This window comes from Somniosus microcephalus, chromosome 11, assembly GCF_052327205.1.
Source record: "Somniosus microcephalus isolate GS21.2 chromosome 11, FLI_Smic_1.0, whole genome shotgun sequence".
NCBI lineage: Eukaryota > Metazoa > Chordata > Chondrichthyes > Squaliformes > Somniosidae > Somniosus > Somniosus microcephalus.
Genome location: NC_140997.1, coordinates 164,514,731 through 164,539,498, shown reverse-complemented (window position 1 = coordinate 164,539,498; position 24,768 = coordinate 164,514,731). Strand labels below are relative to the sequence as shown.

General features: G+C 41.3%; 1 protein-coding gene across 1 annotated transcript in view; it reads right to left on the bottom strand.

Annotated features, from left to right (window-relative positions):
* Positions 1-1,213: 1,213 nt before the first annotated feature.
* The window catches only part of crbn (cereblon), a 41,621-nt gene continuing 18,066 nt past the window's right edge, over positions 1,214-24,768 (bottom strand). Inside the window, exons 4-11 of the mRNA XM_086001395.1 lie at positions 24,113-24,262; positions 21,161-21,323; positions 19,473-19,535; positions 7,446-7,530; positions 6,937-7,052; positions 6,372-6,436; positions 4,449-4,580; positions 1,214-3,496 (exon numbers count right to left, since the gene is read on the bottom strand). Coding sequence (XP_085857521.1) covers positions 3,313-3,496; positions 4,449-4,580; positions 6,372-6,436; positions 6,937-7,052; positions 7,446-7,530; positions 19,473-19,535; positions 21,161-21,323; positions 24,113-24,262 — 958 coding nt within the window. The 3' untranslated portion in view covers positions 1,214-3,312. The remainder of the gene's footprint in view (positions 3,497-4,448; positions 4,581-6,371; positions 6,437-6,936; positions 7,053-7,445; positions 7,531-19,472; positions 19,536-21,160; positions 21,324-24,112; positions 24,263-24,768) is intronic.

Below are 24,768 nucleotides of genomic sequence, written 5' to 3'. Positions count from 1 at the left end.
TTTCCTTTCCAGTTTTGAAAAAGGGTTAAAACCGAAACATCGACTCTAATTTCTCTCCACGGATGTTGCCTGGCCTGCTGAGTTTTTCCAGCATTTTCTGTTGTTATTTCAAAAAGGACTGATGAAGGTTATGTCTCCACCTAGAGGAAAAACAGGGTAATTGCATTTATTTCTCTATGTCTACTGCTTATGCGCATGTCTGGACTTGATTGAACACAATAAAAAGTTTTACATTGCAACCATCTTTGGTGTCAGATTTAAATTCTCTTACACAACTGAACTAGAATTCCAAACACAAGCATAAAAATGGCATAAATTATATATCCTGGTTTGAGATAGTCTCCTTCAGTTAGAGGAACTATTGCAATAGCTAAAACTTAAAACTTCCAGAGTCACGCTCAGACCTAATGGGGGAAAAAATCCTTTTAGCAATTTGGCCAGTGAGCTATTCCTTTGCTGAACTGGAATTGTATTCTAAATTTGCAAACATTCACTGAAGCTTCCAAATGACCCATGTACTCTGGGATAATTAGTATGGATTCAACTAGCTCAGTTTGCAAAAGATATAAACAGAAAATGCTGGAAATACTCAGGTCAGAATGCATCGGGGAGAGAAGAAACAAGTTAACTTTATGAACCCTTCAAAATCTAAAGAAAAAAAAGGTTTTGAAGAAGGATCAGCATCCTAAGTGTAATTTGTCTGTTTTCTCCACAGGTGTTGCCTGACCCGAGTGTTTCTGGTATTTACAGAAATGCAGAATCACTTACAAAAAAAAAGTAGAGGTTTCAATTGTAAAATGCAGCATATTTCCCCGCCCCACCCCCCTCATCGTGCCATAAACGAGCCTTGCACTCTGCTCCACTGTGTATTTTAGATACTTTAGATGTTCTTTTGGATCAGTTTGATTACAAGTAGTGTCACAATTACCAGCATTGTTTTGAAAGTGGTTTTAAATTCAAGTTGTCTTCCACGAGCAAGATTTAAACTGACTTCCTCAGATTTTTTTTTTTTTTTTTTTTTTTTTTAAACTGCTTATATCTTTGCCAATTCAACATTTTAACAAAAGGCTAAACTGTACTGCATGTTTCCCTGTTATAAAACATTAATACTTTAATTTATCCATTAAATATAAAATTATAAAAGTAGGTTTGCATCATAAAAGAACACTGCAAGATTCTGTTCAAGGTAAAGTCTCCAAAATCTCTAATGGGCTCAGTTGTATTGCAGTTCCTTTTTAATTGCTTTATAAAGAACAATATAATTTCTTTCAAGAGAAAACAAACAAGCTAGCATTACTGAAAAGACCACTGCTTCTCAGAACACTTACAATTAAAAACAATGCTTTCAACTCAATGATTCTCAATTACCAAACAAGCAGCAAATCCTATTATTTACAGACTCTCTCCAAGAAAAATAGGCAACACCCTTTGTAACACCACTTACAGGAAACTTTCGTTTAACCGGAGGTTAAAAGTCCGGAAAGCTATCTACTGGCAAAATTCAGGAGCCGTTACCTATAAGTTTTTTTTACTTCATTACGTTTTTTTCCCCCCCAGTCAGGCTCTGCAAGGTCTAGCTGAAGCTGTTGCTTAGCTAGAGACGCTTTTAAGCTGCGGCCAACTGTTTTGAAGCTGTTGCTAAGCAACAGGGTTTGTTGATTCACATGGAGCTGAAAAGCTCCGTCTGTTTTAACATTAGCGCTGGTTTATACGGCACTTTTGATGGGACGGCACCAACTCGGTCCCGTCAGTGCCGGATACCAGAAAGTTTCCTGTACTTGGAACTAAGTAATTTGCCAGAGTAAGTAATTTGCCAGAATGAAAGAAAACAAAGAACAGCACTGTAGGGCCTTATTAACAAGTTGATCACATCACTAATGCATTTTACCAAATTCCATTCAATCAATAATATATTACACTTGCTATGAAATGCCTGCAGCAGATAATTGTTGCAACAGCCTCAGCAGACTAATAACTGCAGATTTATTGAACAAAAAATTACAATTGAAGTTTTCATTAAGTTGTTGCAATAATCTTGTTACAGGTCAGCTTCCAGATTTATGCAAAATGATTTTTTAATCAAAAGGCATAATTGGACTGCTTAATGTTTCCATGTTAGAAAACATTAATACTTTAATTTGTTCATTAAATACAAAATTCTGGAAGTCAGTGAGCATCTTAAAACACTAAGGCAATACTTAATGGCCTTATTGATTAGCATTTATGCAAAATTCAAATACCAAGCCCGGTTTGCCCTCCTAATTGGATTGCTAACACTATTTCGCTTTCAAGGCTAGTCACTGAATTAGTGGGGCTGATTTTATGGAATTACTCCTGACATAGAAACTCGTCCATTGGGAAAACAGATCTGGAATTTGGGTGGGCGCTCCCCATAACCCATTAATATGAATGGATGGAGAATCAAAGGGGCTGTGCACCCAAATTCAAGATAAACACTCCCAGCAGGCAAGGCTCCTCGCAAGGAGTGCAAATTTGTAAAACTGACCCTCGGGATTTAATGCTCAGCTTCCCCTTCCTACATTCGTTTGTACAACAGCAGTGGGTGGGGAAGTAAGGCAATGCAATGAAGTTGCTGGGTCCTAGTCAAGAAGCCAAGTAGTGCATAGCAAAATACTGTAAGATGGTTATTCACACATGGTACAGTCTTGTCCTGGAGCATACCTATAAACATTATCTTAAATGAATAACCCAGAACTCAGTCAACACGAAACGCTGTAACTAGAAGATTGAAATGTCACTCCATTAAAAAAAAACAGATGCACGATAGCCTAAACCTGAAGGAGAAAGTAAGTAATGCCTATGAATGGCCCTACCCTAACCGGTACAGCAAACCTTCCTTGGTACATTAAACCACTGAATTTCTGAGAATTTCACCATCCTAAATAAAAATAAAGCTTACCCATATTGCAAGAAATATTTTATAATAATGACCATCATGTTACTTCAAAATAAAAAATTTTCTCCAAAATTTACATTTATTAAATCATTGCACCTGATCTGGTGAGTTTGGCCTACAATAATACTGTAATTTGTCACTTAATGAAGACAATGTGCAAGCATATTTCAAATAGTGCTACATCTGTCATTTGAATTTGAATCTGAATGTTAAATTTTTAAGTCATCAGATCCAACAGAGCCATGTTGTGCATGCCACTCACAGTTTGTTATTATTTTATTGAATAACTGTCTGTGATTAGCAGAACTGGAGGTTTCATCTTTTGGCATAAGTAACTACAGTGCTATTCACTTTAATTTATATACACATATATATATATAATATATATATATGTGTTAAAGACATGGTCGCCAGCATCCATCCTGCTGATTTTCACCATCCAGTTCTGGTATCCTGGGTTGCAGAGCTGACCGTGTTAATCCCCAAAACTTCTGGGGCAACAACTCTTTATTGGTTGCTGTAAACTTCCAGCCCATGTGACTGCCACAAGTACGGCACTGGGCTATAGTCCATGCGAACCTGCAAAATATTTCACAACAAAATGAGGGGGGTTAGGAAACCTGTAAGTGAATCATGTGAATCAAAATTAGCACTTTTGTACATATTCACATGATAGATAACTACATTATGAGGATACTGGTAAAAGTTTATATCTTACTAGAGTCAGTTTTATTTCATTCAATTGTTTCTGCATTCACATTTATCATGAGATGAGGAGAATTGTACATAAATAGCTCTGCTATAACAAAGTCAGATGGGAAAAATTAAACTTTATATTGATTTCATTTATAGAATTTTTTGACTTGCTACTGGACCCTAATTTCTTTCTTCTAGTTCATCCATAAAGCACTCCACACTTGAAATTTACACAATTTTCCCAAACAAAACCACTCTTGTTCCAAATACCAGTTTATCAGAGGAAACATTTATTTATTTTACATTTTCCACAGCAGTGCAGATACCTTCCAGTGAATTAATTTTTTTCCCCTATGCTTAAAGGTTATGATCAATTGAATTTGTGTATTGCTTCAGATGCCAAATCCTCCATTATCTAGGCATGTCATGCTTGTGTCACAGTATGTAAACAAGTGAGTAGTTTAGGATTTAATTCTGCTTTAAATAACCTGAAAGTTTACTTCCTTCAATGCTGCATTTGTTGTGACTCCCAAGCCCTGCAGAACTGCATGCTTGATATGAAAAAACATCAGTATTTAAATAAATGTAATTCTTTTGATTGGTGCTCTGCATAAAATGGAGTGAAACATGACATCAATGCTATGTAATGGAAAATGTCCAATACTGTCAAATGGATGGTGCTGTGCGACCTTTGTGATACAAACAGTGCTAAATAATAAAGCAAAATGATCAGAATGAATTAAGGCACAGAAGAACAGGGGCATTTAGTATTTCACTGACTTCAGTACAGTAGCCAATAAATTACAAATTTGACACTGTAAATAAAAGAGATTACCCAGGGAACCAGCTATGCTGAGTTGATGGTCGACCAATTAAGTTCAGGTTGTTAGCTTTATATACGGTGAGGGTTTCATGTACATAACCATGAGCATTCACGTAGGCAGCCATTGGTCCATACAAGGATAAACTTTAAAAAAAGTGGATAAGAACTAGTTAATAACTATGCAAACCAATAAAAATATACAATCCTTGAGGTAGTTCAGCTTCTACAATAATTGCTGGAGTTCAGCTTTTCTCGATCTATTATGTATCTAACTACCTATACAACACTAAGTTAGGAGGCACAGTAAATTGTGTAGATGAGAGCAGGAAGTTACAAAAAAGGAGATAGACAGACTAAGCATGTGGCAAAACTATGGCAGATGGAGTTCAATGTGAGAGAGTGCGAGATCATCCAATTTGGATGAGAGAAAAATTTGAATATTAAATGGCAATAGACTAGAAGCTGTGAAGGATCAAAGAGATTCAAGTGTCCATGTACACAAATCACTAAAAGCTAGTGAACAGGTACAAAAAGTAATCAAAAAGTCTAACGGAATTTTGCCTTTACCTCAAGGGGAGTGGAATTTAAAAGCGAAGTAGTGATGTTTCAGTTGTACAGAGTCTTGGTTAGATCCTATCTGAAGTACTGTGTTCAGTTTTGGGCACTGCACCTCAGGAAGGATATGTTAGACTTGGTACAGCACAGATTCACCAGAATGATACTCGGGCTTGAATGATTAAAGTATGAGGACAGGTTGCATAAAGTTGGTTTGAGTTAAGAAGGATGAGAGGTGATCTCATCAAGGTGTTTAAAATAAGGGGGTTCAATAGAGTAGATACAGAGAACCATTTCCTCTGGTAGAGGAATCCAGAAGGGGGTATAATCTTAAAATTAGGCCATTTAGGAAAATGCTTTTTCATACAAAAGGGTAGTGGAAATCTAGAACTCTCTCCAAAGGACTGTGGAGTATGAGTCAATTGAAATTTTCAAGACTGAGATCGATAATTTTGTGTTAGTCAAGGAACATGGAGCAAAGGCAGGGAGTTGAGGTTAGGATACATATCAGCCATGATCTAACTGAATGGTGGAATAGGCTCGAGGGTTGTTCCTACTTTCATCTGTTCCAGAACAAAAATGTCATCCTTATTAGGTTGTTTATTGCTGCAACAACCTAACTGTTAAAAGAATGTTTTGAATATACAAGCAGATCTTCTGCGAGTTGGAGGATACGTTGTTTTCTAACAGTGGGGGTGCTTATGGCTGGTAAGGGATAACTTCAGCATCACTGATTTAAAGTGACTGAATACACAAAAAAATTAAAATGTATTTTATTTATATAAACTGGTGCTTTGGGATTTGAATTCCATGGTTTTATCCATTATTCTGTGAAAGATTGACATGGTTCTTTGCTTTGGTAGTACTGGAATTTGGCAGAATTGAGGTGAAGCTGCTAGTGTTTGGTAGCATGGGGAATAGCTTGGTTTTAGCAACACTGTGGAGAGGAACTGGGAGATGAATATGGGGTTTAACTTACAGATAGATTGCAGGTGTTTGGTAACAAGGGCAGGACATTATTTTTGGTCCTCTGATGAACAACACCTTTAGGGTGTGATGATGGAGGTGCACACTGGACTTAATTACATAGTAGGTTTCAGTAATTGCAAATTAATTAAATATTGCAGTGAGACCATGAGTAAATGGTATGCCATAAATTTGAAACTGAAAACTTTTGTGCAACAAACCAGAGCTACATTATTACCAAACAAACATTTTGTTCACATGTTTCCTTCTGCATACTCATAATTTCAACCAGGCTATGTTATTTTACAGAATAGCAATGGCTGCCTTTGGCATTGTTAATAGTCCAAGGATCTCATGTGCTTCATTATAAAATTAGAATTCTACCGTGACTACTATATCAAAATGGAAACTCACCTGAAAATATCATTTTTGGTGGTTATTTCTGTGTGGAGACATCTTTTACAACAAAGAGACGTACACTGTAAACCAGAAATTAGTTATAGATAAATAAATAAAGATGATTTTTGGAATTCTGTTGTAAACATGTTTGACAAAAACATTACACAAGGACTGCACTCAAGACATACATTTACTACATTAAATGGCAATTCCTGTTCTTTTCACTACCCTATGCTACAGCACTGAAGTGCATATAAAATATTTTCTCCTCATGAAAACTGCAACTCATTTGAGGCTTTGGAAAAAGAGCACTAGCAGCCAATTGGCCATTTTGCATGTGATCTGAGACAGTGAGCACCAGTCCCTGATTACACTGTTCTGTGATCTGATTCGTTGAATAGACATTGGTCTCAACAATGGCATCAGTTGAAGGGACGCAGCACTTAAAGCTTTTAATTATACAGATAGAATTGTTTTTGATTTCAGTAGTTGATGGAATACAGCACAAGTTACTAGTTAGACTGATGTAAATGCATAATTATAATTTATTACAGTAAAATTGAATTTTGTCCACACTTACTTTGTCCATCAGGTCTAATTCACAACGCAGCCGCTGAATAGCACTACTAATTTTTAGAAGCTCTATTCTTAAGGCATCATCAATTGGTAAACAAGCAGCAACTCTATAAGAAAAATCTAAACACAATAATTAATAATTTCTGTTACAAAGTAATAGCAAATTCACTTCCTCCACCCCCCAAAGTCCTTTTTTGTTCTAATACACAGATTTCAAACTATATCTAGACTAGATACTTATCAGAAGATCCATGAATATTCTTCTGGTACTAACTACAGAAATAACTTCATTTCAGTTTATTCTACTGCTCAATCTGAAATCGCTACCCATAACAGTAACCTTTTCATCCTGCAGTTAAATCCATTGAAGAGCAAGAACTAAGTTAAAAAGTTACAATTTTAAAAATTGCACTTGGATTTGCATTACAGAAGAAAAGCTTATCGAATCTCAAGGGTAAAACTAACTTTGGACTTTTTAATGCAAGATGAGTGACATATTTAATTAATTCTTACCTATAGGATTTGAGGGAAGGGAGTCATCTTTGAGGTTTTCATCCCACTCACGGAGTTGCACTTTCATTCTTTCCATTAGTATTTCCTACATATGGACAAAGGAAAAAAAAAACCATGCACCAGAGGATGATTGGTTACACTTTATAAAATGCTTTACACAACAGGTTTATACCATTATAACACTGTGTCTGAACTATTACTTCTCTCCCAAATAGTTCTATTAATTTCCTGCATTCAGACACTTTACAATGATTGCTCCATGTCCTGCTTGCTGTATGGAACCAAAATCAGGAAAAGTAAGGTTTCTAGCAAAAAAGACATCCCCCCCGCCAATTCCCCCCACTGCCAATTCCCTCTTCTCCCATCTTGTTTTGAAAGAGTTGACACAATGCTAAGAAGTGGTTCCCTAGATGCCTCTGGTACCTCATTAAAATAGTCAGTACTTGTACAAGCTTAGAAGGTGAATGCTGGCAGAGCATTCAATCACACAGCATCACATCCAAGTCTTAATCCACTACAACCTGAATTCCACAAATATGTACTTGAAGTAGAGGCAGGATTCTTGGCCGATTTTCCTCTGCCCAATTCAGAGGAGCGGAGGCCAATTGTAATGTCCCTACCACTGGCCCAGCTGAATACCATAGATTGGGGATCAGAGTTTGAATCTTCCTGGTTTGTGGCTCAGTTACTCACTGGCCAAGCCGGCTGAGCAATCAGAGGGAGTTCAGTCTCCCTCTATCCTGCAACTGAATGTTAAACTTGGCAACAGATTTTGAATCACTATTTGGAACAATGAGATAAATAGTCATAACTCTAATTAATTTGTGAAAGTAATACTTGGCTTTGAAACAGACAGGTGAATGTAATACTTCACTCTTCACAATGGAACTTTCAAGATGGTAGGCAATCACATATGGAAAAAAAAAGGGAAATTATAACAAAAAGCAATGAAGTATGGTTTGTTTGCAATAATCTGCAGTGAAATTGATTATTTTCCATTTAAAACATTATCCCCATATCTGCTTTATTAAAGATTTAGCTATTAATTTCACAAGATTTTTTAAAAAGCCCCAAAAACTCAAGTGAGTTTATCACACCCTCCATACTCTGAAATAAATTAGTGTAAAATCTGAAAAACATGGGACTTCTTAAGAATGTAATCAAACTCCAAGCCTGATGATTTTAACTGCACATACTATTACTATCATACACATGCAATTAGTAAGATTTTCAGTGAGACGTTGTCCATGCTTATGCATAGTATAATCAAAAAAATTTTAAATTTGTAAAAGTCTCTACTTTTTTTGCAAATTATCCTTAATCTCATTCCAGAACCGGTTACTAGGATGTACTCGGCTGTGGTACTGGTTGACTCGCCTCAATTTATTCCTTCCTCATGGGTATATGCACATGGTCCGCACCGCAACACAGATCAGGAACTCGTATCACATCTGGCAAGCCCCAATGGAAAACACACATAAGAAATAGGATCAGGAGCAGGCCATTTGGCCCCTTGAGCCTGCTCCGCCATTTAATGAGATCATGGCTGATCCGATTTTGGCCTCAACTCCACTTTCCTGCCAGCTCCCCATAACCCTTGACTCCCCTGTTGCTCAAAAAAATCTGTCTATCTCAGCAATAACAGAAAATGCTGGAAAAACTCAGCAGGCCAGGCAACATCCGTGGAGAGAAAATAGAGTCAACGTTTCGGGTCAAACCCTTTGTCAAGACTGGAAAGGCACAGGAAATGAAATAGATTGAAAGGCCAGGCTGGGAGAGAACAAAAGAGAAGTGAAGAGACATTAAGAGGTATTCAAAACGAGACGAGATGGTGATGGGACTAGTGGAGACAAGACGGCTCTAGATTAGGTGTGAAATGTGCTGGCAGAATGAGAGACAGCTGCCATGTGGGAGAGAAAAAAAAAGGGGGGGGGGGGGGGCGGGGAAAAAGGGCCAAAACAAAGGTGTGGATAAAAAATAAGCAAAAATGTAATGGGGGCCGAGGTTATCATCTGAAATTGTTGAACTCGATATGGAGTCCGGAAGTCTGCAAAGTGCCTAATTGGAAGATGAGGTGCTGTTCCTCGAGTTTACGCTGAGCTTCCGTGGAACAATGCAAGAGCCCGAGTACAGTGAGGTCGGAGTGGGAATGGGGCGGTGAATTAAAATAACAGGTGACCGGAAGCTCAGGGTCATCCTTACGGACTGAACGGAGGTGTTCCGCAAAGCGGTCACCCAATCTGCGTTTGGTTTCCCCACATGGCAGCTGTCTCTCATTCTGCCAGCACATTTCACACCTAATCTAGAGCCCTCTTTTGTCTCCACTAGTCCCATCACCATCTCGTCTCGTTTTGAATACCTCTCAATGTCTCTTCACTTTTCTTTTGTTCTCTCCCAGCCTGGCCTTTCAATCTATTTCATTTCCTGTGCCTTTCCAGTCTTGACAAAGGGTTTGACCCAAAACGTTGACTCTATTTTCTCTCCAAGGATGTTGCCTGGCCTGCTGAGTTTTTCCAGCATTTTCTGTTGTTATTTCAGATTTCCAGTATCTGCAGTATTTTGCTATCTGTCTATCTCAGCCTTGAATATATTCAATGACCGAGCTTCCACAGCTCTCTGGGGTAAAGAATCCCAAAGATTCACCACCCTCGGAGAAGAAATTCCTCCTTAACTCAAAATGGGCGACCCCTTATTCTGAGAATATGCCCCCTCGTTCTAGATTCCCCCACGAGGGGAAACGTCCTCTCAGCATCTACCCTGTCCAACCCCCTCAGAATCTTATGTTTCAATAAGATCACCTCTCATTCTTCTAAACTCCAATGGGTATAGGCCCAACCTGCTAAACCTTTCCTCAGAAGACAACCCTTCCATCCCAGGAATCAACCTAGTGAACCTTCTCTAAACTGCCTCTAATGCAAGTATATCGCTCCTTAAATAAGGGGACCAAAACTGTACGCAGTACTCTAGGTGTGGTCTCACCAGCGCCCTTTGCAGTTGTAGCAGGACTTCCCTACTTTTATACTCCATCCCCCTTGAAATAAAGGCCAACATTCCATTTGCCTTCCTAATTACTTGCTGCACCTGCATGTTAACATTTTGTGTTTCATGTACGAGGACCCCCAAATCCCTCTGTACTGCCGCATTCTGTAATCTTTCTCCATTTAAATAATATTTTTCTTTTCTATTCTTCCTACCAAAGTGGATAACTTCACATTTTCCCACATTATACTCCATCTGCCAAATTCTTGCCCACTCACTTAACCTATCTATATCCGTTTTCAGACTCTTTATATCCTCCTCACAACTTGCTTTCCCACCTATCCTTGTATTGTCCGCAAATTTGACTACAATACACTCGCTTCCTTCATCCAAGTCATTAATATAGATTGAAAATAGTGGAGGCCCCAGCACTGATCCCTGTGGCACCCCACTAGTTACAGATTGCCATCCTGAAAATGACCCATTTATCCTAACTCTCTGTTTTCTGTTAGTTAGCCAATCCTCTATCCAATCTAATATATTAGCTCTTATCTTATGCAGTAACCTTTTATGTGGTACTTTATCGAATGCCTTTTGGAAATCCAAATACACTACATCTGCTGGTTCCCCTTTATCCACCCTGCTTGTTAGTTCCTCAAAAGAACTCTAATAGACTTGTCAAACACGATTTCCCTTTCATAATAAAACCATGTTGACTCTGATTGTATGATTTTCTAAATGCCCTGCTACTACTTCCTTAATAATGGATTCGAGCATTTTGCCAATGACAGATGTTAGGTTAACTGACCTATAGTTTCCTGCTTTCTGTCTCCCTCCCTCCTTTTTTGAATAAGGGCGTTACATTTGCGGTTTTCCAATCCGCAGGGACTTTTCCAGATTCAAGGGAATTTTGGAAGATTACAACCAATGCATCCACTATCTCTGTAGCCACTTCTTTTAAGATCTTAGGATGCAGGCCATCAGGTCCAGGGGACTAGTCAGCCTTTAGACCCACAAGTTTGCCTAGCACTTATTCTCTAGTGATAGTTTAAAGTTCCTTCCTCCCTTTTGCCCCTTGATTTTCTACTATTACTGGGATGTTTTTATTGTCTTCTACTGTGAAGACAGATACAAAATATTTGTTCAATGCCTCTGCCATTTCCTTGTTTCCCATTATTACTTTCCCAGTCTCAATATGCTCCGGAGGTTTTTTTTTTAAATAGTGAAAGAACACGCCATTTTGGCGTATTTAATGGAAAATTTCTCAATGTCTGTAAAAGTGTTTAGCAAATAAACTTAAACTTCAGTTTATCCTGATCAACACATTTCCCCTAAATAATATATTTCTGCAGTCTAGACATAAAACTGGATAAAATAAAACCAGAACGTTACAGCAAATAATACATTAAGTCATAAGAATTTTACAGAGAGTCTATGGCTTAGCACAAGAGTGATTAAACTTTTACCGTAATGGGCCAGATCCTTTTGATGCAGTCAGTGAAATAACTGATTAAGGGTGCATTTACACTAACTTCAGCATGGGTGAGAAACAAAAACCACTTTCCCTCTATTGCAAAAATTAACTGTAAACACACTAAATTGCTTTCTTTGCCTTCATTTTAGCCTCTAACTTCATATCAGTCTCTCTCCAAATTCATTTTTCTCTCTCCACCTCTTCTCTCTGCTTTCACTGCCATCTCTCTTCTCTTCTCCTTTTAGCCCTTTCTTTCTCTGTTTCTATAGGCAGTGAAAGTAACACAACAGGGCTCAGGTGAATGGCCAAGTTAGAAGCATCAGCAAGCAGGGACTTGAGCATACAAGCAGGGACTTGAGCATACAAACACATGAAAATGAGGGACAGGAAAAGATCAGCAGGTCCATCCAGCCTGTCCCATATAGTCATGATGCAATTAAGCATCACAAACCCCCAAACAATACAATACAATACAAATCGCTTTATTGGCATGATAAGGTACATCTTATGTTGCCAAAGCATCAAAATACATTTATGGTTGAACACATAAACGCGGTTCCATTCATACAGTGTATAAACAGGTATATCCCTGAGTTTATAAATATATTTTCGCCTTGTTTATATATACTCTTGTCTTAGTTTACTGGTTGTCCCTCTGTTCATGGCAAGCTGTAACATAGTGTGCCGCCAGTGTTACACAGCTTCTCTCCTCCCCCAGTAGGAATGGGAGTTTTTGGTTGTCAGTCAGATTTCTGAATTCAGGGCATATTTGTGAGAATTTTTGATAGAAATTCTCTCTGATGCCCTGATATTTTCCACAGGCTGTGAGGAAGTGCATCTCTGTCTCAACTACTCCCTGACTGCAGTGAGAGCATATCCTGTCTTCTCTTGGCAGCCTGGTCTGCCTGTGTCTGCCTTTTTCGATCGCTAGGCTATGTTCGCTAAGTCTGTACCTTGTCATGGTTCTTCTCAGTTTGTTATCCTTTACCATGGTCAGGTAATCAGCTATGTTGTATTGTCTGTTTAGGGCCAAGTAGCAATTGAGTTTGCTTTGGGTTTTTGTTGTTTCTGCCCAATATGACAGATATTTTTCCTTTTGCTTAGCGACGATTGTGTTGGGTCGAATTCTTTGTGTTACCCTGTCACTGTCCTGGGGCTGGTTATTGTTAGTATTGTTATTAGTTACTTTATTGAGTCCCAGGACTAGTTGACTGAGGGTATTCTTCTTTATGGTCAGCTCTTGGCATTTCAGGGCGTCGTAGTGATAGCATTGGGGGTTGCTCATTTGTAGGTGATTCCAAAATTTGGTGGCTCTTTTTTGGATAGTGATTATTAATGGGTATTGGCCTAGTTCCGCCCTGCATGCGTTGTTTACTGTTTTCCTTTGAGTCCGGAGGATACTTTTACAGAATTCCGCATGTAGGATCTCAATTGGGTGTTTGTCCCATTTTGCAAAATCTTGTTGTGTTAGTGGTCCCCAGACCTCACTGCCATAGAGTGCAATTGGTTCAATTACTGATTTGAATATTTTGAGCCAAATGCTAATTGGGATTTCTATTTGGATTGATTTTTTGATGGCATAGAAAGCCCTTCTTGCTTTCTCTTTCAGTTCATTCACAGCCAGTTTGAAGTTTCCCGTAGAACTGATTTTTAAGCCCAAGTATGTGTAGTGAGTGGTTTGTTCAATTTTGGTTGTTCCTACTGTGAAATTTATTGTGGGTCCATGTTGTTTGGATCTTTGCTGGAACACAAGGACTTTGGTTTTTTGGGGATTTGTCAGGGCCCAAGTCTGGCAGTACGACTCCAGCAGGTCCAGGTTCTGCTGTAGACCCTCCTTAGTTGGTGACAGCAGAACCAGGTCGTCGGCATAGAGGAGGAATTTAACCTTGGATTCATATAGGGTGAGGCCGGGTGCTGTAGATTGTTCAAGTAGTTTTGCCAATCCATTAATGTAAATATTAAAGAGTGTCGGTGAGATTGGCGAGCCCTGCGTCACCCCCCGCCCCTGTGGGAAGTATTTTGTTTGTTTGTCTCCAATTTTAACTGCACATTTATTGTTTGTATACATTGATTTAATTACATCATATGTTTTACCTCCTACCCCGCTTTCGATAAGTTTCAGGAATAAACTGTCATGCCAGATGGAGTCGAAAGCCTTCTGGAAATCTACAAAGCATGCGTAGATTTTGCTTTTGTTATGGTGAACGTGTTTGTCAATTAGGGTCTGTAGGGTGAAGATATGATCGGATGTTCTATAGTTTGGCAGGAATCCAATTTGGCTTTTACTCAAGACATTGTGCTCTTCAAGGAAGTTTATAAGTCTTTTGTTTATGATGCTACAGAATACCTTCCCCAGGTTACTGTTTACACAGATGCCTCGATAGTTGTTTGGGTCGATTTTGTCCCCACTTTTGTATATGGGTGTTATGAGTCCTTTGTTCCAGATGTCAGGGAAATAACCGACACTCAGAACCAAGTTGAAGAGTTTTAGGATAGCCAGTTTCAGTTTGTCGTCTGCGTGTTTAATCATCTCGTTTAGTATGCCGTCTGTCCCGCAAGCTTTTCCTGGTCGCAGGTCCTTGAGTTTTTCAAGAAGTTCTTTTTCTGTTATTATGGCGTCTAGCGGGTTTTGGTTATCTTTTATGGCCATTTCAAGCTTTTCCAGTTTTTTGCGTATTTGGTGTTGCTCTGGTCTTAGTGTGTTTTTCTGGTATAATTTTTCAAAGTGGTTTACCCATGTGTCCCCATTTTGAATGGACAAATCGTCGTGTTGTTTTTTGTGTAGTGTTTTCAAGTTGTCCCAGAAACAATTCGACTCAATGGATTCCTCCATGGAGCTGAGTGTATTCTTAATAAATTGCTCTTTTTTGGTCCTGAGTGTGTTTCTGTATTGTGTTAGCGTCTGACAATAAGTAAGGCGTAATTCCTCGTTTTCTGGATGTCTGTGTTTTTGGTTTGATAGTTTTCTAAGTTTTTTCCTCATGTTATGGCAATCATGGTCAAACCATTTTTCATAGTTTTTTGTTTTGGGTTTGTTCTTGCGAGCTTTCAAGTTTGCATTTGTTGCCAAATTATCAAAAATATTGTTTAGTTTAATAACTGCCCGGTTTACGCCTTCTTTATTGTGAGTGTATATGTTATCCAGAAAGGTGTCTAAGAGAGCTTGAGTTGATGCATTGCTAATTGTTTTCTGGTATTTTTCCGTGTCGTTTTTGGCCCATCTGTACGATTTTTTGGTGTTGTACAGTTTACTGGGTTGTGTTTCTATGTTGTTTGTTTCTGTCTTTTTGAGAAACATAGTAATTTGGCTGTGATCTGACAGTGTTGTTTGTGGTTTGACTGTGAATGCTCTGAAAGAGGATGGGTCCAAGTCTGTAATCATATAGTCTACTGTGCTGCAGCCAAGAGGTGAGCAGTAGGTCGATCTTCCTAGGAGGTCTCCTATGAACCTACCATTGACAATGTACAGACCCAGGTTTCGACAGAGCTGTAGTAGCTGTTTACCGTTGGTATTTGACTGCTTGTCGCAGTTATGCCTGTATGGAAGGGAAGGGATGTCAAAGTGGTTATTCCCGAATACGTAATTGTTTCCCTGATTATTGGTGAAGTCTGGTTCTTCGCCCGTTCTTGAATTGAGGTCCCCACAGATCAACACGTTCCCCTGGGCCTGGTATTGGATAATTTCCCCCTCCATGTTGGAGAAGGTGTCCTCTTTGTAGTACGGGGAATCGATTGGAGGGATATAAAGTGCGCAAATGTAAACATCTTGGGTGTTGGAGATAATCTCCCTCTCAAGTTTGAGCCACATATGGTTTTCGCCCTTTTTTATAAATTTGATGTAATTCTTAAGTTCTGTTTTAAACCAGATCAGTATGCCTCCGGAGTCTCTGCCTTGGGTTACACTTGGTAATTTATTGGAGGGGACCACTAGCTCAGTGTACCCTTGGGGACAGCCGGTGTGTCCTTTTCCTTTATACCAAGTTTCCTGTAAAATGATAATATCTAGATCTTTAGTTTCCTCTATGAACTCTGGGGTCCTACTCTTCACTTCTCGCACTGAAGAGCGTAGACCTTGGATATTCCAGGTCGAAATATATAAGGATTTCATGTTAAGTTTTATCTTTTTCTATGATAGGTTAAAGAGTGGTACGTGTTTGTCGTGTCTAAGTGTGGGGGAAAAAAAAATCACCCCAGTTGTCTACAAAAGTTAATACAATTTGGTTACAGTTCTTTCTATTAATTAGTCCTTGATCCATAAGGCGGAAGTAGATGCTGCTGCACATCTGCTTATTGTCTCTTAATGGATTGTTTCTTTCTGAGGTATTGCGTACGTCCTGTGCATCTCTCCCTCTGTCTGGCTGGTAGCGGTCCTATTCCCCTGTGGGACAGGAGTGGTGCAGGTCTGATAATGTTGTTTTGCATGGGGATCCTCTCCGGTCTCGGTTGGTGTGGTGGTGGTCTTTGTAGTGTTCCTGATATGTACCCCGCTGATCTCTGGTGGTCGGGGGGGGTCCTCTTGGAGTCTGGGTATGGACCCGGTTAATAAACCGCTACACCCTGCTGGACGCCTACCCACTCCCCCGCATAGCTGACATGGTCAACCAGATCGCGCAGTACCGCGTCTTTTCGACCATTGACCTGAAATCAGCGTACCACCAGCTCCCCATCAGCCCTGAAGACCGCCAGTATACTGCTTTTGAGGCAAACGGCCGCCTCTATCACTTCCTTAGGGTTCCCTTCGGCGTTACCAACGGGGTCTCCGTCTTCCAAAGGGAGATGGACCGGATGGTCGATCAAAACGAGCTGCAGGCCACTTTCCCTTACCTAGATAATGTGACCATCTGCGGCCATGACTTGCAGGACCATGACGCAAACCTCGAGAAATTCCTTCGCACCGCCCAACTCCTGAACCTGACATATAACAAGGAGAAGTGCATATTCCGCACAGACCGCCTCGCCATCCTTGGCTGTGTTGTAGAACACGGGGTCATCGGTCCCGACCCGGACCGGATGCGTCCCCTTATGGAACTCCCACTGCCCCACTGCCTAAAAGCTCTGAAGAGGTGCCTAGGGTTTTTTTCCTACTACGCTCAGTGGGTCCCCTACTATGCAGACAAAGCCCGTCCGCTGATCAAGTCCACCTCTTTTCCCGTGACGGCAGAGGCCCGCTTAGCCTTCCACCGTATCAAGGAAGACATTGCCAAAGCCACCATGCACGCAGTGGACGAATCCATCCCCTTCCAGGTGGAAAGCGATGCGTCCGACTTCGCTCTGGCCGCCACCCTTAATCAGGCGGGGAGACCTGTGGCATTCTTCTCACGAACCCTCCAGGGCCCGGAGACCAGACACTCCGCGGTCGAGAAGGAGGCCCAGGCTATCGTGGAGGCTGTGCGTCATTGGAGGCACTACCTGGCCGGAAAACGATTTACCCTGCTCACTGACCAGCGTTCAGTTGCTTTTATGTTCAACAACAAGCAGAGGGGCAAAATCAAAAATGACAAGATCTTGAGGTGGAGAATCGAACTTTCCACCTACAATTACGAGATCTTGTACCGGCCTGGGAAGCTCAATGAACCCCCAGATGCCCTATCGCGTGGCACCTGCGCCAGCGCGATCGATAGGCTGAGGGCCCTCCACAATGACCTCTGCCACCCGGGGGTCACCAGGTTCTTCCACTTCATCAAGGCCCGCAACCTGCCTTACTCCATTGAGGAGGTCAGGACCATGACCAAGAACTGCCAAGTCTGCGCTGAGTGCAAACCGCACTTTTATAGACCAGACAGAGCCCACCTGATAAAAGCCACTCGCCCTTTCGAACGCCCGAGCGTCGATTTTAAAGGGCCTCTCCCCTCCTCCGACCGCAATGTGTACTTCCTCAACATCATTGACGAGTACTCCCGGTTCCCGTTCGCTATCCCCTGCCCGGACATGACCAGTGCCACGGTCATTAAATGTCTGAACAGCCTCTTCACCTTGTTCGGTTTCCCCAGCTATATCCATAGCGACCGGGGCTCATCGTTTATGAGCGACGAACTCCGCCAGTACCTGCTCGCTAGGGGCATAGCCACAAGCAGGACCACCAGTTACAACCCCCGGGGGAACGGACAGGTGGAAAGAGAGAATGCAACTGTTTGGAAGGCTGCCCTACTAGCCTTAAAGTCTAGGGGCCTTCCGACCTCCCGCTGGCAGGAGGTGCTCCCCGATGCGCTCCACTCGATTCGGTCACTTCTCTGCACTGCCACCAATGCCACCCCTCACGAGAAAATGTTTGTCTTCCCAAGGAAGTCCACATCGGGGACATCGTTACCGCCATGGCTGACGTCCCCAGGGCCGGTACTACTGAGAAGACACGTGAGGGCCAATAAAATGGACCCCCTGGTCGAGAGGGTCGACCTCCTCCACGCCAACCCCCAGTACGCTTACATTGCGTACCCGGACGGGCGGGAGGACACAGTCTCCATACGAGACCTCGCACCCTCGGGGACCGCTGTAACCCACTACCCATTACCACCCCCCCCCACGACCCGATATCCAACCCCAGCAGCCGGCTCGCCTTGGACCGTCACCCACGAGGACTACACTCCAGGGCCCCAGCCTACACGGGACGCGACGCCGGAAGCTCCACCACCCCTGCCGTCGCCACGTCGATCACAGCGGCAGACAAGACCTCCGGAGAGACTCCAATACACGAACTTTTAAATACACTTCACCCCGCCGGACTCATTTTTAAACAAGGGGTGAATGTGGTAAACCACTGTCATACCTGTCTGTGTCTGTATGTGTATTCCACTAGGTACAGGTCTGGACATGCCTCGGCTGACTCCTCCCACTATTCCAGGTATATAAGTGACTACCTCCCAGTCCCTTAGTATTCTGGACGGGTCGACCACTCGAGACTAGACCTTCATTCTTTAGTTAATAAAAGCCTGATTGTTACTCGCTCAACTTCAGTCTTTTGAGTAATTGATGGCGCATCAAAATCCACTGGTAGAAATAACTGATCTGCTGGTGAGTTCACCGGACCTGCCTCAAGAATCCAGTACTGTCAAGGCAATGCACTCCTGCTATGGAAACCTGTAGCACTGCCTGAGTTTTAAAAAATAATCCCACAAACACATTAGCAGATAAGCAGTTTCTACTAGTGGGAAGGATCAGAAGCTGAAGCTCCAGAGGCTAGATAAGATCAGGTTGCATGCCGCAATTGGCTAGCAGACTGGACATCACTGCCTTAGCACACTGATCCTTCAGCTCTAGGACATGCCGGAGCCATGCCCAGAATGGTGGGGCATGTTTATAGTAGGGATAACCCCACAGGAATCACACGCAGATGGCTGGCGTGTGAAGTGGAAACACAAAAGCTGCCATTGGGCATTAAGGCACATAGAAACTTACAGCACATAAGGAAGCCTTGGTGCTACAGAGTAGAGGGAACTTAACGTTGTATATATCTGATCTAGGGATTCTTCACACCAATAAATCGGTAACTAAAATGAAACAGCATTCCACGTTGCAGTATTGACATGTTATTTCGATTACCACGAAAGTCTGCAAAGGAAATTTAGATTTATACTCACTGCATCATATAAAGAATATACCCATGGAGGCCACCAAGTCAGAATTGCACAGTGGAACTTTCTCTAAAGAGATCAAGCAATGAAAATTAAAACTTGTATGAAAGCTTTATGTAAAATGAGTACACAAAACCAATGTTTTACAGTTGATAGGATTACTGAGGCAACAGAGGGCTTTGGAGCTCTACTGTACAAGATCACATACTACTGAGCTGCTGATCTCAGCCACAGTGCTATGGGGAAGTGCCAAAGACAGGCCTCGCATCTGAAGGGTGTTTGGGGGAAGGCAATATCTGAAGACTAGTTACTGGTCCACTCTGGCCAGCTTAAAAGCAATCATGGGAGCAAGTCAATACTTCACCACAATTGCTAATTTGTTGGAGAAGCTTGAAAATCAATCACGTAATCCAACAGTTAGCAATGTGTAAAAATGTATCAATTTCATGTTTGTACACATTGCATTTGATTTAACTGAAAGAACACGTGAAAGTAGTCATTAGAAGTTTGTTCAGAAATCTAGTGCAAGGAAAAATAGCATGCAAATTTAACTGACCATGTTACTGTTTGCGTAGATTTTTTAATTCAAGAACATGGAGTCAGGACAGGTAGCAGAATGGATAGCAAACTGGCTACAAAACAGAGTAGGGGTTAAAGGTGGCTCACACTGGCAAAAGGTGGGATGTGGAGTTCCACAAGGATTGGTACTGGGTCACTGATGTTCACCATTTACATAAACAATTTGGACTTGGAATCGGAAGTACAATTTCAAAATTTGCAGATGACACCAAATTGGGGGGTTGTAGTTATTGTAGTATGTACTCCTTGGAAAATAAGTGTCTAAATGGGGTTGATGAGCAGAGGAATCTGGGGGTTCAGATGCACATATCACAAAGTAGTGACGCAAATTAATAAAAAGCAAACAAAGCACTGGGGTTCATTTCTAGAGGGATAGAATTCAAAAGCAGAGAAGTTATGTTAAACTTGTATAGAACATTGAACCACACTTAGGAGTACTGTGAACAGTTCTGGTTGCCACATTATAAAAAGGATATAGAAGCACTGGAAAAGATTTACTAGAACTGAGAGGTTATACCCGACAAGAAAGATTGAACAGGCTGGGTCTCTTCTCTAGAAAAGACTGAGGGTCACCTGATATAGGTCTGTAAGATTATAGGGTAGACAGAGAGAAGATGTTTCCACTTGCAGGCAAGACCAGAACTAGGGGCCATAAATACAAGATAGTCACTAATAAATCCAAAAGGGAATTCAGGAGAAACTTCTTTACCCAGAGAGTGGTGAGAATGTGGACCTCACTATCACAAGGAGTAGTTGAGACAACTAGCATAGATGCTTTTAAGGGGAAGCTAGATAAACACATGAGGAAGAAAGGAATATAGAAGTATATGTTGATGGGGTTAGAAGAAGAGTGGGAGGAGGCCAGTGTGGAGCATAAACACTGGCATGGACCTGATGGGCCGAATGGTCTTTTTCTGTGCCGTACATTCTATGCAATATGCAAACAGTATCACAAGTTGCATTTTCTGCAGGCTTAAAACAGACCAGAAACAGTTATTTTTCAATTCTAATACTAGATCAAAATCTTCCAAGAACAGCTCGAGACCCATTTCTCAATTACTAATGAAGATGATTGCTTGTTACAGTGATATCTTTAGACAGAATATAGAACCAACCTTCCGATATTTCTGCCACCATCTCTGAGCTTGTTTTAACCGGCATGCAGGGGGCTTATTTGAGACAAACATGTGAAGCTTGTTAAGTGAATTAAGCTGCACTCCTGATATGCTCGAAGGAAGGACCCATTCTGGCAGGATCTGAACTTTTGCCACCCGAATTCTAGGAACAAATTAAAGTAGCATTTGTTAACATACAATAAAATGCCTCTGTTGATATGATATTCTAGATATTGGAGAATGGGCAAGGGAGGGAAATGAAAGAGGAAGAGTTGTCATTTTATACGTGATACAACTCAGGCAGGATTTTTTAAAAAGTGAGGGGTATAAAAGTGGTATCATTAATGCTTGAAGGGCTGGGGACTGTTTCAGAACCCAGCAGCAAAATTTAATCGCCACAAAAATATAAATTTGCAGGAAAATAAATTGAAGCTGCTCTAAGTTAAACACTAATAGCATCTTATATACCTGAAAAAGAGGCAAAGTAGCGACTCTACCAGCTTTAGGCAATTTGTACTCTGTACCAGAGCGCGAGGGCAAGCTAGATAGGTCACTCCTGCTGCTTCCTTTTGAAAAGCATCTTAAGGACTACTAAAGCACAAAGAGCCTACTGCATAGGTCCTTCTCAACCGGTCTGCAGCTTTTGACACAGTTGTCCACACTATCCTTCTCCACTGTCTAGCTGGGTGGGACTGCACACTCCTGGTTCCATTCTTATCTATCCAGTCGCAGCCAGAATCACCTGCAATGGCTTCTCTTCTCGCTCCATTACCTCTGGTATCCCAAGGATCTATCCTTAGCCCCCTCCCATTTCTCATCTACATGCTGCCCCTCGGCGACATCTAAAAACATGTCAGGTTCCACATGTACGCTGACGACACCCAGCTCTACCTCACCACAACCCCTCTACTGTCTCTAACTAGTCACACTGCTTGTCCGACATCCAGTATTGGATGAGCAGAAATTTCCTCCAACTAAATATTGGGATGACCGAAGCCAGTCTTTGGTTCCCGCCACAAACTCCATTCCCTAACCACCAACTACATGCCACAACTTTCTGAAGCTGAACCAGACTGTTTGCAACTTTGGTGTCGTATTTGACCCAGTGATGATCTTCCGGCCACATATGCGTGCCATCGTGAAAACCGTCTATTTCCACGTCCGTAACATTGCCCGACTCCGCTCATCTGCTGCTGAAACCCTCATCCATGCCGGTTACCTCTAGACTTGACTTCCAATGCACTCCTGGCTAGCTTCCCACCTTCCATAAATTAAGCTCATCCAAATCTCTGCTGCCCGTATCCTAACTCGCACCAGATCATGTTCACCCAGCACCCGTGCTCACTGATCTACATTGGCTCCCGGTTAAGCAATGCCTCGATTTTAGAATTCTCATTCCAAATCCCTCCATGGCCTTGCCCCTCCCTATCTCTGCAACCTCCTCAAGCCCTACAACCTATCTCTGCAACCTCCAAGCCCTACAACCTTCGGATATCTGCGCTCCTCCAATTCTTGCCTCTTGCGCATCCCTGATTTTAATCGCTCCACCATTGGCGGCCATGCCTTCAGCTGCAAAGGCCCTAAGCTCTGGAATTCTCACCCTAAACTTCGCTGCCGCTCTTTCCTCCTTGAAGACGCTCTTTAAAACCTACCTCTTTTTGGTCATCTGCCCAAATATCTCGTGTCGCTTGGTGTTAAATTTTGTTTGATAGCACTCCCGTGAAGCGCCTTGGAACGTTTTACTACATTAAAGGCACTATATAAATGAAAGTTGTTGTTGCATATCAACCATAAACCTGAGATTTGGAAATGGGGAAACTGTCAACAACTCAATAAAATAAAAGTAAGGAAGAATTAAAAACTAGAGGTAAAAATAAGTGTACAATCTTTGAAACAAGTGCCCTATATATATAAAAATGATGGTATTAAGTAAAGACAATTCACCTATGAAACCAACATTTGAGAAAAATATGCACTAAAACAATCTGTAAATGAGCTTTTGGGAAGAGAGGGGGAATAAAGTCAGTGATAGCCAATTCAAAAAATACCCATTACTATGACAAGTAATACTTCTTTCTTCTTGGTTGGTTATACTTCACGTTAGGGTAATTGCCATTGTCCAGATAGGAGAAAGGATCTGCCTATCTGCAAACAAAAGCCTATCAAGTAAGCACCTTTCACTGAAGATTGAGCAAGATATTGTTATTCACCATATACTTACTGTGGGCCACAAAGCATTGTTTATCTCTTCCTCCCTTTGCTGCCAATTTCCTCCTTGCCATATTGTCCCTCCCTTCCAAGAAAACATGAACTAGTTAGTGGGATATGGCTCCACAAACATTGGCTGCTCTCTGGTAACTCATTCAAATTGCTAATTTTAATTTAACTAGCTAGTGAGTCAATGGGCCAACCATCCGTGGGGAGCATCACAATCAAGGCCAATCCTTTCCTCTCCCAAGATGCAGAAACAACACTGCTAGCAGCGGCTGCTGGACAGTGATCAGCAGTGGGAACCATGGCAAATGGCCTATTTCTTAACCTACGGTTGTTGACAACAATGCCAGCACTCCTACCTCTACCCCACTTGTGATCAACTAAATTAGCACATCAAGCCTGAACATTACTGCCCTAACCAAGTGTGTCATCAGGGAGGCTCTTAATATTAGGTATATGTACACAGTAAATTTTTGCAGTGGTAAGGTTTGCATGGGCATCTTTTATTTTGTAAATAAAAAGGATTACTGTACTGAAAGGTAGTCGATAATTAATGGATATTCCAAACATTTAGAACGGAGCTAACATGATCCAAACAGGAAACTTAATAATACCAATGCTTGTTCTTAGCGCCCAAAGTATTGTTCAAGTACTAATCATACCACTTTTGAACAAACAACACATTGGAGATAAAGATCAAAAAAGAGTGGCAAGGCAGCCTGAAAGTTACCATCTTACCCATCAGTTTGAGTTCTTGTTTCAAGAACTTTAAACCTCTGACGTCCAATAGCTTTCACTTTTACAGTTTCAATACCATATTCTTGTTCCTCCCTATATTCATAAATCTCTGCTGTTGTTCCAAGCTCTGGAGCTCTGTCAGAAGGATCACTAGGAAAGAAAAAGTGATCATCAAGACAGTAGAATGGGTGCCTTATTTCCATTCAGCAAAAATTTCTCACTTAGAAGAAAATTCAATTTAGCCGTAGGGTGGACAGTAAGATAAATGTATCAATTGCTCGGATTATCAAAATGCTTGTACTATTACTAAACATTCTGATTCAAGAAGTTTGCACATGATGCATTTCAACAGAACATCAGTTGTTCAACTATATTCATTGGAAGTAATGCAGCAGAAATCGGGTATCACAGTGGTCTTTCACCTCTGGGATCTGGGCTCAAAACCTGCCCAAGCCAATGGAATGCACGTCTCTGGCTACAAGGGTCCTAGGTGAAGTGAGCCGACACTGGGTGCCTGAAATGGAATGGCTCAAGTCCCCACCAGGAACATCCTTTATCTAGTTGAATGGAAAAAGAGAAAAGTAATGGATCAATTGTTAAAAGTATGTCCATAGGTATCTCAATAGATAAAAGAACTTTGGCCTGGACAGGGGCAG